Raw genomic sequence first — 13,717 nt, forward strand, 5'->3', positions numbered from 1 at the left:
GTTCATTTTGTGCAACTGCCTTAGTTTTTATTTTAAAGAGGTTGTAAGCAATGGCATGAGCTTGCCCCAAATGAAGTTACATGTGGACATCTGAAATGAGATTTGTGGCCTTCTCTTAGTCTGTTGAGAAGTACTGGTCAATTCCAGTACATGTTAGCTCTATCTTAAAATTTCCTGAGACATAAATTTAATGTTTTAAAGTAATTTTTAGAATACTTTGCTGTTTTGAAATCACTAAGGACTTCTGAACAGACTCTGTCTATAAATACCCAGTGTATGACCATTAATTTGTGTTTTCAGAGCTGACATTTCTTTCTCAGGAAGTTTACCTTAGGGATATGGAAAGACTCGTCTCTACGGGCAATCAGGCTGATTGAGTGGGACTCCTAGTAGGGAAAATTAATATATAGATAGTAATGGGATGACAGGAAGCTAAAAAAAATTTTAGTGATGGATGCTTTTATTTATATCGAAGATTTCTGGGTAACTGTGGATCATTAAAACTGTGTATCTGCCTTGTTACAAATATGCATTTATATATATATATTTAAATAGTCTTTCTAAATGTAGCTTATAACCTGGAGAAAATAATTACACTGCAGTGGAAAATGTAACAAATCCTGGAAAATATAGAATGCTGCTAGGCTGTTGTGGTAGAACAAGCCTTTGAGGTGTTAAGGGGTATGGCTGGACATTTTGTAATAAAAATCATTTTCTCTGTTAATGCAAGTGAAACCATTCATGAAAGTTGCCACCAATCGTGATTACTTTATTATGAATTATACTTTATTATATGTTGTATGTATGTACATATGTGTTATATATATGTAAGTGTGTAATGTATAGATATGATAATGTACATTATTCATTATTACCACTATTGTTCGAAGTTATGGTGCTTAGTGGTGAGACCTGCCTAGACTGATTCAGAAACTTCAATGTTCTCATTATAAAACCCGGCATCTCTAGAGGTTGCCCATGCCTCTTGACATAGCCAAGGTAGCATTTGGTCAGTGGCTGTTTTGGAAGAAGTGCCTAAAAAGTTGAGTTCTCGGCCTTTGGGCACCTTGAGGAAGAGATAATATGATATTAGGTGATCTGATGACAGTTGGTTGGTACAGCCTATGTGATTGAGATCTGGAGGGAATCAAAGTATACAAATTGGTTAAAAATCATAGGCTTAATCATCCTACAAACTGGAGAGGGTCTTCACATGTTCTTCCCATGCTCTTCTCTTATTTAGAGACATCTACCTTGTACAACATGAAAAATTCCTTATTAAGAAGGTAAATGTAGCTTTCCACAGATATAGGAAATAAATCAACTGCTTTTTAAAGCAATCTTTTTGGTATTCTTACATCATACATGTAAAAAACATGTTCTTAGGGTACCCGGGTGGCTCAGTCATTAAGCATCTGCCTTTGGCTTAGGTCATGATCCCAGGATCCGGATCCAGCCCTGCATCAGGCTCCCTGCTTGGTGGGAAGCCTGCTTCTCCCTCTCCCATACCCCCTGCTTGTGTTCCCGCTCATCAAATAAATAAATAAATACATAAAATCTTAAAAAAAAAAAAAAAGATGTTTTTAAGGAGATGTCTATAATATTTTGTGTTTTGTGTTGTAGGAACAAATCCAGATCCACAACTGAGCTGGATGATTACCCTACAAATAAAAATGGTAAATGTGAATTTTTTTTCCAAATTCTTCAGCATAGTTGTTTGCTTATGCTCTCGCAGGCTACGATCAGTATTTTTAAAGTCAATATAGTTCAGATTCATTAAGATTACATAATTAAAATACCAGATCTTTTTAACATTTGTGTATAAAAACAAAGCTATCTTATGCTTATTTTGACTTTACTTTATAATAGAGGGAGTAAAATGGTTTTAAATAGCTAATGAAACATTTTGAGATTTTTCAGTGTTACTGATAGTTTTGTATAGATCTTATCTTGCAGCCAAAGAAATGGGACAGAAAAGTTTTCTGCAGAATACCACGGGACTTAAAAGTTGTTTATAAACTTGAAATTATACATTTAAGTGTTAAGATGTCCAAAAGTCCAAAATGATAATGATTTTGCTAACCTGGCAAAAATGGTTAGGAACCTGATATTGTTAGTATAAAGTGTATTTTTAGGAATGCATGTAGCTGAAATTATGTAACTAAGGAGGGAAAAAACCACGAAGCAAAAAGCATCATTTTAAGCAGGGTTTGCATATGAGGTTTTGGGCAAAGCAGGGTGCTTGCTGGTCAGTTATATAAATGAATGAAGGTCCAGGTGAGGATTGGGGTGAATTGGGTAGACGTGCCCACGGAGCGGAGAGCCACGTGGGAGAATGCAAGCTTGCCCCTGCCATGTGGAGAATGCAAGCCCAGTGTTTCTGGGGTCAAAGCAAAGTTAAAAACAATGTGGATTTTCATGTTATCTTTGAAGTGCTGACAAGGATAAATAAAATTTAAAGCCCTCTGTGAGCCAAACCACACATCTGCAGGCCTAAATGGTCAGGTAGCAGCTAGTGTGTAACCTCTGGTTAAAGCTTGTAGAATTTAGTTTCTAGTAGGTTCTTTGATCATTCCTCTTTAACTCTTAGGGGTTTCTATTATCTGGTCCTAGTTTAAATTTCCAGCTCTTCTGCTCTTTTTCCTTTTAGGGACCCTTATCTAAAACCAGAACTTTCTCTTTTGCAGTTGGCAATTGAGATGCTTTCAGATCTGGTTGCTCTGGTCTCACTTGTTTGAATTTCTGGGTTTCTTTTCCCTGTGAATTTGCCTCTAGCCACCATTAAAAGCAAACTTTTAAGTTCTACAATCCTCTGTATGTGTTTTCTTCCCTCTACTAACCCTAAGCTCTTGGATAGAAGGCAGTGAACTTAAGAAATATGTTATTGAAAAAGTTGGTTATGGCAATAAGTCACTTTTAAAGTAGAAAATGTTTCATTTAAAATATGACCAAATTGATAAGCTGTGGGCACCCACACAGGTAAATATAGGTGGGTGTGAGAAAACGTTGGCCTTGTTGACTGCTTGCTGGAAGATGAACTAAGGCAGAGATGCATCGTTAATTTTGAAAAACGAACAATAGTGGTAAATCTGGAGAGTGAAAGGAAACAAATCCTTAGATGGAATTCTCTAATCCAAATCGAAGGGGGAAGAGACCTCAACATTATGGAAATCTTACCCAAACCAGAAATTAATCGCAAATCCAATGAGACAAAGCCTTCAGGATAAAACCTAACTGAATTGTCATGCATGTATTCAACATCCGAATTATAGCTTCGTCAGTTTCTGAAAGGACCAACATGCTTGATAATAGTCCTTGGTTAACATGTGGGTTACTTGGATATTTTTCAGTTTCACAAAAGCTATTTCAGTGATTGAATGTGATCTGATTCCTACAATTCGGCCATCACTTATTCTAGAACTTACACCATGAAGACTCGAGTTGGCAGGAGATGCAGGCATAAATGTCTTGCTCTCCCCAAGGGGAGTGTAGGTTTTTGAACACATTGTCACAGCAAGTTTTCGATGAGTGTGTGTTTGATTGATTTAATTTCGGAAGGAAGGGACAAGTGGAAGAGAAACGATATCTAGACGAGCACTTTGTAACTTGATAGCGCTGAAGTCAGTGCTGGTTGTTTCCTTTTTGGGCGGCCTCCGTAAGTCTTCCGGAGCATGTTCTGTGGCGTGCCTCTGGGTGTGGTATTGGCATTTCCAGGAATAGCAGACTTTACTTTTATGTTCCCATGCAGCAGTCTCCTTGAGAACTGATGTTAGCATATGTGTACAATGTCACATCTTTTGCTACATTGTATTTGGAGATGTAACCACATTCCTTCCCTCCCCACCCGCCTTTAATAATGTGCTAATCCTACAGCTTCTGATGTGTTTTTAATTTAGGAGGCAATAAATATTTAGACCAAATTGGGAGCACTAGCTCATCACAGAGGAGTTCCAAGAAGGAACAAGGCCCATCGGAAGCAGAGTTAGAGAGACAACAAATTCTTCAAGAAATGAGGAAGAGAACATCTCTTCTCAATGACAGCAGCTGGATCCGACAGCGCAGTTCCAGCGTAAATAAAGAGCCGATTTGTCTGCCTGGGATTTTGAGAAGGTGCGGGACGTTTTAGGAGTTATTTCCTCTTCTGTGCTCTGAAGCAGATGTTTAATTTCTAGACATGCTGGTTACCCTGGACAGGAGAGATGTCATAATTTCTTGTCTTATCTGAGGTTGAGCGGAGAGGGGAAAGTACAATGAATGTCATCAGGCATATGTTACCCAGTGTGTATCAAGTGCCCCACGATATGCCTGTTACTAATCTCCATCATCTGACTTGCTCTGGGGACAATGTTTGGAGGCAGGGGTAGTGATGCTCTTTTTCCATATGGAGAAATGGTGGCTCAGGTCTGGAATACACTTGGACAAAACCACATGGCCATAGGTTGCAGAGTGGAATGTGGAACTCTGATGTATAGTTCAAGCACTTGAATGTCCTTCCTTGAAAAATAAAATTAAGCCTCTTTTTATTTATAATGAGATAATGGTTTGATTGGATTCAAGATAATAGTGTTCATAAGTACGAAACCCAATTTTTGTAACTTCAAGAAAAATATATAGATATAAATTAATTAGAGATGAGAAGACGAATATTCTAAAAGATGTATCTTGGGTAAATGAGTACTAAAGCTACTTTTATTTAGTATTTTCAGGAGTGACAAACTGAGGAAAATCTATAACATGTTCAAAAGGGCTAATGTACAAGTAACTTTTGTAAATCAGTAAATAAAGTTTGATGACTTTATAGAAATATAGATAGGCAATATGAGCAGAAGACTTTACAGAAAAAGAAACTAAGTCAGTAAATATTTAAAAGATCAGCACTTCTGGGGCGCCTGGGTGGCTCAGTGGGTTAAAGCCTCTGCCTTCGGCTCAGGTCATGGTCTGAGGGTCCTGGGATTGAGTCCTGAATCGGGCTCTCTGCTCCACGGAGAGCCTGCTTCCTCCTCTCTCTGCCTACTTATAATCTCTCTCTCTGTCAAATAAATAAATAAAATCTTATAAAAAAAAAAATCAGCACTTCTCCTAAAACAACAATCCCATGTCTTGTTATGAGATTTGTAGATTTAAATGATTGACTAACTCAATCCAGTATTGACAGTGGTATAAAGAAACAGGAGTTCTTGTCCCCAGTTGAGTGGAAAGTTTTTCGGTGTTTACTAAGCAAAAGTTTTAATGTCCATACCCTGTGAGCAGTTTAGTTCCTGACACTTTATATTCTGAATGGATTTGGATAAGTATGCAGAGATATGTCAAAGGATATATGCTTAAATATTATTGGCAATAGCAAAAAAGAAAAGAAGCAGATTATCTATTAATACGAGTACTTAGCACTTGCCTAATAAAGAGCAGCACACGGATCAGCCCACTAAGTTTTGAGGTGGTGGATGATACGGCAATGCCTCTTTTATCGTTGTATTCATATTTTGCATTATCACAATTTGTATCAAAATTGACTGGACAGCTCTTTGGATGATGTTGGTGGGGTCCCTTGGACAGTTACAGTCCTTTTGAACTGGGGTTGACAAAATTTTTGGGGGGATGAAGGACCAGATAGTAAATAATTTTGGCTTTGTAGGCCATGTCAGTCTCTATCACATATTCTTTGTTGTTGTTTTTATGACCGTTTGAAAATTAAAAATGCCCTTAGCTTACGATTTGTACATCTCCTGAAGGTGAGCCATAAATTGCTGAACCCCTGATGCTGACGCTGCCCTGAGAGCTCATCAGGGGCTGTTGGCCGGGAGCTTCTGCTTCCTCATGGCCTCTCCACACAGCTGCTCAGGCTGCCTCAGGACATGGCACCTGGATCCAAAGAGGAAACCTTGCAGGCGAATAAGCCCTAATGGACAAGTGTTTCTCAAACCTCCATCTGTATCATGTTTGCTAATGTTCCATTGGCCTAACATGTCACATGGCCAAGAGAGAATCAGTGGGAGGGGGGCACACAGTGGCAGGAATGCCAGGAGGATGATTCCCTGGGGGGCTCTGAAGTACCATCCATCACATGAACTGACATGAAAATAACTCTAGGATAACATCGTACCTGGAAAAAAACAGTTATGCAGAGTATGCATTGTAGAGTAATCCCATTTGTTTAAGAGTGTTAAACTCATGAACACATTACAGGTGTATATAGACGTGGCTCTACTCATGTCAGCTGGTCTCTGTATGAAAATCTGTGTGTAAACAGAAAAAGTCCCGAAGTTAACCGTGGCCACCTCCAGGAATTAGGGCAGGTAAATTGTGATAAGTGAGGGTGGAGGGAAATTTTATTCTTCCCTCAGATACCCTTCTATATTGTTTGGGTCTTTCTCATCAAGATGAGGTAGTATTTCTGTTATTTTAAAAAGAAAAAAAATACATATTTCAAATGTGGGATAAAAGATCAAGTTTTAAATGTAATAACAAAATAAACCATTTATAATTTGGAGTCAATCTCTGTAGATCAGAATTGATGTAAGCACTTGACTTAGAGAGATTTTCTGAAAGTTATATTTAAATCTGAAATTATCCCCAATTAAATATAACTTTCTGAAAGTTACATTTAAGTCAGTTTGTGAGCTAAACTCTATTTTACTTTTCAATGATTTTTGGGCATCTTTTTCATTTGTTTATTTGAGAGAGAGAGAGAGACAACGGAAGAAAGCAGGGAGAGAGAATAGAGGGAGAGGGAGAGAGAATCCCAAGCAGACTCTGCACTGATTGTGGAGCCCAATGCGAGGCTCCATCCCAGGACCCTGAGATCACAACCTAAGCAGAAACCCAGAGTCATCCACTTAACTGAGCCACCCAGGTGCCCGAGTTCTATTTTAAATGCATATTCAGTTGAAGGGGAGTGGTTAATGAATGCTTCTATGAGATGTACATTAGACAGTTGATTAAATTCAGGATTTGGGGTGAGAGTGAGGACTGCACAGTAGGAATGGTCTGGATTATTCTGAAATCAGGGAGATACTGGTTTGAAAGCCAGTTCTACCACTAACTAGCTCTTTCTCTTATGGGCAAGTTAACTTGTGTGAGATAACCCCCCGCCAAAAAAACCTGCCTATAGTGAAGATTAAATGAGTCAAAAATTTTGTGACAGTGTTTAGTCTAATACCTGACATATGTAAGTGTCTAAAGTGGTGGGTTTTTTTTTTTTTTTGGTTGGGTTTTAAAAATTAAGATTGATGTATCTGATCTGTTGAAGATTTAAAGAAGGAATGTATGTCTTTATAGTAATTTATTTAAAAAAGTTTTTTTTTTTTAGTATTGTCTTTTCCACTTCGGTGTTTTTTCTTTAAGCACCAAGTGAAAAAAGTAAACATAAATGAAGATTAATTGAAACATCGTGATTCTCGTGAAAAGAAACTTTAGTTATTGAAGGTAATTTTAAATGTAACTGTTAGATTACTACCTACTTAACTAAACATAAAATGGATGTTTTAGGGACTCTAATGATATATGGATTCTAGCTCAATGTATTATATAATCTTAATTAACTCTTTCCATGTTTCAGAGGTGAATCTCTAGATAACCTGGATTCCCCAAGATCCAATTCTTGGAAACCATCCCCTTGGCTCAATCAGTCTTCAGGAGTCCGTGCTTCTTCCTCCGTTCAAGACTTCAGTCGGCCCCCACCTCAGCTGGTGTCCACCTCAAACCGGGCCTACATGCGCAACCCATCCTCCAGCATCCCCCCTCCTTCAGTGGGGTCTGTGAAGACCACCACTTCGCCTTCCCCCACACCACGCAGCCATTCTCCTTCAACTTCGCAACCGAGCTCCCAGCTACGCAACAGGTGAGCACCTTAGTCTCAGGGAGATTTTTTTCATTAAAATTTTCCCCAAAGTCTTGTCCAAATTTTCTAGTGAAAACCAAAAACAAGCCTTTTGGAATCTATGAAATTCAGTGCTCCTTTACCAAACTCTATTAAAGCCTTCATAATGTTTTTCCATGCTACCCCAAGAACATTTATAGGTGTCTCGTGAAGCCATGGGAGACCTTTAAAACATGTACCTCGTTGCCCCTGTCTCGTTTGCTTTTGCTTGTGGTCAGTGCAGACATACTCGTATAATTCTCAGTGTGGAAGCTTAAAAATACACAGTAGCTTGTGAATGCATTTGCAATTTATGAATAAAAGCAGCATTGTAAAATGTTTTATTTTTATTGAGGCTGTAGTATAAACTCGTTTTATAGGAACTGAGTCGAAAAGGAAAGCATTATAATCAAGCTCCATTGTCTGCGGAACTTTTAACAAGCTGGGTAGAGAAATGTTAAGTAGTTAGATACTGCTCTTTTTGTTTGTTTGTTTGTTTGTTTTGTTTCTGATTTTCAAAACCGTTGCTGGCTTCTTATCTAGTTTGCCAACATTCTGCTCGGACGAGGTCAGCTGAGTTCTATAGGTTATATGCAGCAGGAACTGGGGAAGAGTTATAGCTCTAGGTCTTGACTCAACTTGTCTTTTGACGTGGAGTAAAGCCCAGATTTCAACATGTGTTGGGGTTTGAGGTTTGGGTAGCTTCTCTACAGACTGTCAGTGCTTGGTGAAGCCATGTTCAGCAGTGTTTCTGCTCTCTTCCGAAGGGAGTGCTGTTGGCTTATGGGATTTTGCAAGTGAAATACTGAAAAGTAAAAACACAGTGATAGGTACTGGAATTTTTTTTAGCTGTCAAGGGATTTTGTTAGGAAAACATATCCATCTAAAAGAATGTTGCTTGTACCAGGATCTCTAAAATGTGTATCATGGAATTTGAACTAAGAAGGGGCACACATGTGTGGTAAATGTTGGGCAGAGATGAAGGCTCCCCAGTAGGAGGGAGTCTGAGGAGAGAGTGTGCATTTGCTTACTGAGCTCCACTGTAGGAGGACAAATGGGACACAGGCTGTTGGCTTTTCTGCCCTGGAAAGGTCTCTGTCTTGGAGGTTGCCCTCTTGTGTGAGGTACTTGGCAGTTCTGTACTTTCACTGTCACTAACCTGGGCCAGTACTGTGGGATGCAGTGGTACTAAGTGACTTTTACCTTCCCACCTGGAAAGACTTGCAGGAGAGACTTGCATCCAAAGGAGAGTAGACACCCTCCATACTTGTGTCCATGATAGCTGCCAGCCACTTGTCATCTTCTCCCAGAGGCCATCCTGGAAGCCAGAGACACCCCCAGGAAAGCTCTGGTCCTGCTGTGTCACTAGAAGAGCAGGTGAATGAAGAGGAGGATGGGAAAATAAGGTTAGGATGGTAGAAGAAGCACGTAGCGCCTTTTGGGTGGAGCTGGGGCTGCTGTCCTAGCGTCCTGACGGGTGTGACAGGAGTGGGGCTGGGCTTTGGCAGGCGAACTGGCTGGTTAGAGGAGGGAAAGACTTGTGCTGAATACAGATGTGATCTCAGGAGAATAACATCAGGAGTTAGGGAATGGACTAATTACACTGAAATTGTTAATTTACGTGAGTAGGTGTAAAGGGTTTCTGAACCACCACAGAGCTCTTTCGAGGTACAACATAGCATGCTTTGATTGGTTGGTGATAGTTTTCCTCCCACAGATCTATGCTTCCCTAAGTAATTATTAATTAATGTCAATGCCAGAGTGTGATTTTAAGTAACCTTGATTTGCGCCGATGAAAGCCTCCCTTCCATTCTCGTTCCGCGTCTAGGTCAGTCAGTGGGAAGCGCGTGTGCTCCTACTGTAATAACATTCTGGGCAAAGGAGCTGCCATGATCATCGAGTCCCTGGGTCTTTGTTATCATTTGCATTGTTTTAAGGTGAGACCAAGATGAACAGCCTGCAGGTCCGCAAAGCTTTGCTTGGAGAGCGCATGGCTTCTTGGCGCGCTGGGTGTGAATGTCCCACTAACAAACTCGGTGCTACATTTTGTCAGTCTGTGCTGCACTTTGAATCGCAAATTGCCTGTTCTCAAATCTTGAACCTAGTCACAAAAATTAAATCTAGAGACACTATGCATTCCTGGTCTTCAGTCTGTTAAGATTCTGTGAGTAAAATTTACAGCTTATAAATCCTTTCTTTAACACGCTGTCATAGGCCTGCTTGAAATATAATTTCCCAGCATTATTAACGGCATGGGGACATGCAATTGGGAGTGTCGGAACCGTAGCTTTGATAGAGAGAGTATGTAATGAAGAGCATCGCCAAACATTTTTACGATTGCAAAGCCTGCCACACCTTATGGGATTTGCACAAAAGAACTCAGCCTGTAATTACTTTATTTTGTCTTTAGAGACACCTCTCTATGTGATTCTAGAACTTGCACTGGGCTAGAAAGAGACCCTGGTTCTTATCTCTGGAGTCCTGCAGAGCACAGCTTGTTTAAGCTTGCGTATCGCTGCCTTGAGCAGTTCCCGGGGCAGAACAGAACCAGTCCAAATAACCAGTGTTTGAGCATGTGGAACCAAAATACACAGCCTGGAAGTGCAGGTGCCGTGTGCAAACACTCACCAGGCGGGGGCCGTGGGCCACTGGACATTGCCCACCTCAGCGGACAGTGCCAGAACCCCACTCCTCATTCATTCTCTAGTTCTTCCCCGTGATGCCTTACCCTCTCACATTCTGCTGCAAGAAATGAAGACTCAGTTCTTTCAAGCCAATCAGCAGATCAATTTTACTCTTTCGGTATATTTAGAATGATCATTTTGGCTCTTAAAATTAGACTTATGAATTCTTTAATGTCTCCTCTGGCAGGCTTGATTTTAATCTACTAATTATCTTTGGGGCTTTTCCTTTTTTTTTTCTTTTCTTTCTTTCTTTTTTTTTCCTTTGCTGAAACATATCTAAGAGCTTAGAAGCTGCATTCTGCTCAATTTCTCCCCCCTGCTGGGAGTGCCACCGGAGTTCGTTCGCAAACTGACTGACTGTGGTTGTTCTTTCTTGTCCCTCAGTGTGTGGCCTGTTCGTGTGACCTCGGAGGCTCCTCTTCAGGAGCTGAAGTCCGAATCAGAAACCACCAGCTCTACTGCAACGACTGCTATCTCAGATTCAAATGTAAGAGAGCAAATCAGGGAGAAAATTTCTTGTCTTTTAAGGAGGCCACGGGCTCCCATGCATTTCCCTGAACCTGCAGCTGTGTCCCCCTCCGGCTCCCTGCCTTAGAATTCTAGGCTTTAGGAAGCTTCGTGTGTCACCACCCCCCCCCCCAGCCCTTTCAAAGTGGGTATGGTGAATGGGTCAGGGCTCCAGACTCCAGCCACTCTCGGGAGGCTTGAGGGGCTGAGGGGCTGGAGAGGGACGCGTGCCTGAGTCAGGACGGCCTCCTCTGCTGTCTGCTCTGCGTGTGGAGGAACTTCTAATGATGTGAGGCTATCAATAAACTTATACAGACAGTTAAAAATGACCCTTCTGTGTAGACTGTACTCTGGTTCGTGGCTAGGAATCAGTCCCTCATTATCAGCAGATTTCTGTCGCTTCACAGTGGGCTTTGCTTCTGTGATTTAGAACATGACCAACTTGAAACACCGTGGTCTGACAGAGGGAGTGGAGAACAGCTTGTGCTTTGCTACTCTATAAGCCTGTGTTAGTATGATTAATATTTTTAAAAGGAGAACACGAATTCTGATTATATGGTGTTTCGGTGTCACTTTTGGGAAAACTGAGTTTTTCAAAAACTTGACATGCTCATCTGTGTCTAAGCATGTTTTCGTTTGTGTGTTATAAAACCTAGGATAGCTCCAATGTGTTGCCTATCGTTTCTAGCCACGTAAAGACAACCATTACTGCTGTTGATACTTTGAAGCTTGATGGTGGTAACATGTGTTTCTTCCTTATTGTGAAAGGGTGTTACAAGTGGTATCAGCAAACCATTTGCTTTTGAACTCTGAGGTATTTATATGGCCCTTTATGTGAAGAGTGCTTTGAAAACGGTTTCAGCCCAGTCAACTCTCTTTTACCTGTCAGCGGGATGGGAACCTTCTCTCCCCGGCGTCCAGTTCTTTTCTGGATGTGACCACTGAGGTTGGAGAGCGGCAAGGCTGGGCATCCAACGGCGGGAGTGTGTGTATGTGTGTGCGCTTTTCTCTTTTGAATCAAATTCCCAGGCCAAATAGAACTGATTTTTGGAATATTCAGGGGGAAATTGCCCATGCCTTTGCCTCCTCCAGTACAAATAATAGAGAGTTGGGTGTAACTTATTTCTATGTCAGCAGTTTATTTTTACTTAATTTTTGCAAAGAAATGATTTTAGAACCAAGGCTGTGATTTGTTTGCCCAGCTTTATCCTAAGTGAGTACAAGGTCACTCTTTTTACCTCACGGGGCCATCTCTGAGTGATGACTGCTACACCCCGGGTGGTGATATCCAACTATTTCTCTATCCTAAGTATTTTTCTTTTTTTCTCCTTGCTTGATCAGCTGGACGGCCAACCGCCATGTGATGTAAGCCTCCATACGAAAGCACTGTTGCAGATAGAAGAAGAGGTGTTTGCTGCTGATGTAGATCTATAAATATGTGTTGTATGTCTTTTTTGTTCTTTTTTTTTTTTTAAAGGATAACACTTTTTTTTTTTTTTTAAATTTTTTGCCTCTTTAGATTACATCAGAGCATTATAGTCTTGGTAGCACCTGTATTTTTGTTGTTTATTTATAAGAAAGTGATTTTGTGTGTTGGGGGGACAGAAAGTGCAGGATTTACTTTTTGAATTCAACATCTTAAAAGCACAAGGGAAAAATAAGAATGAAATATTTTTGACGCTGATGATGATCAGGTTTGACTTTCTAGTGGTGTCTCGAAGAGGGTTATTTTATTGTTTTTTTTTTAAAGTTCTGAAACATTATTTGAAATAGTTAATATAAATATATAATTGTGATTGCTCTGTTTATGTATACTAAATAATGCAGAACCGTATAGAAATTTCACTAAAATCTACCCACAAATTTGCTTTCTGTGTCCTTCTTTTCATCTATGTAATATTGTGCTTTTGAAAAAAAATTTTTTTAGCATATGTAACATTTTAGTTGCTTGGTGAGGGGATCTCTATTTTCTTCACCAGAATGATCACTAAGCAATGCCCAATAGAAAGCTGCTTCTTTTCATTAATACAGAATCATCATGGTTTGTATACCAGAAATTTTCTCCAGGAACTAGTAAGCCTTTCTGTTCCACTGTGTTTGTAAATAAACTTGCTGAACCATTAAGGACTGGTTCTCTTTTTTTATTCTGTGTGTATGTATGTGATTGTCTACCTCCCAGACCTTTTACTCCCATTTCAGTATTAAACTTCTATTGATATTTTTTATTTAGCATGTTTACTGAGATAAAAAGTGACATATAACTAAATTCACATATTTAAACCATACAATATGACAAGTTGGAAATGTGTGATTACCTATGAAATTACCACCATAATCTTCATATTGTTTTACTGGAAAACTTTCACTACCAACTTTGTTTTTGATGGAAGGTTGTTTCTGAATGCCGTACCCTTCTACGGTAAGAGGAGAATGAATAGTGAATTGTTGGATCTTTTCGATAAATTTTTTATTCTTCTGCTTCCCCAGTGATAAAGGAAAATAGCAATGGGTTTAGAAAATCTATAGAGGGGGGAAAAAAAACCCAAATGTACTTTGTTTTAGAAATCTGGAATGGTGAGGCAAGAATATAAAACTTGAGCATGTTTTGAGCAAAAATATCAACTCGCGTGAATCCTTTATTATAGTCAGAGCAGGATGGGTAATTCTAGGG

At 39.8% G+C, this 13,717-nt stretch overlaps 1 protein-coding gene across 7 annotated transcripts in view; it reads left to right on the forward strand.

The window, feature by feature from the left end:
- LMO7 (LIM domain 7) overlaps positions 1-13,170 on the forward strand; it is a 208,405-nt gene extending 195,235 nt beyond the window's left edge. For 6 of the 7 annotated variants that reach the window (XM_059377830.1, XM_059377824.1, XM_059377827.1 and 3 more), the window contains 6 exons: positions 1,624-1,676; positions 3,897-4,110; positions 7,556-7,837; positions 9,684-9,792; positions 10,924-11,026; positions 12,388-13,170. In XM_059377830.1, coding sequence (XP_059233813.1) covers positions 1,624-1,676; positions 3,897-4,110; positions 7,556-7,837; positions 9,684-9,792; positions 10,924-11,026; positions 12,388-12,410 — 784 coding nt within the window. In that variant the 3' untranslated portion in view covers positions 12,411-13,170. The remainder of the gene's footprint in view (positions 1-1,623; positions 1,677-3,896; positions 4,111-7,555; positions 7,838-9,683; positions 9,793-10,923; positions 11,027-12,387) is intronic. The other variant, XM_059377831.1, reaches the window with a different exon arrangement.
- The last annotated feature ends 547 nt before the right edge of the window (positions 13,171-13,717 follow it).

Source organism: Mustela nigripes, chromosome 15 (assembly GCF_022355385.1).
Source record: "Mustela nigripes isolate SB6536 chromosome 15, MUSNIG.SB6536, whole genome shotgun sequence".
Classification (NCBI taxonomy): Eukaryota; Metazoa; Chordata; class Mammalia; order Carnivora; family Mustelidae; genus Mustela; species Mustela nigripes.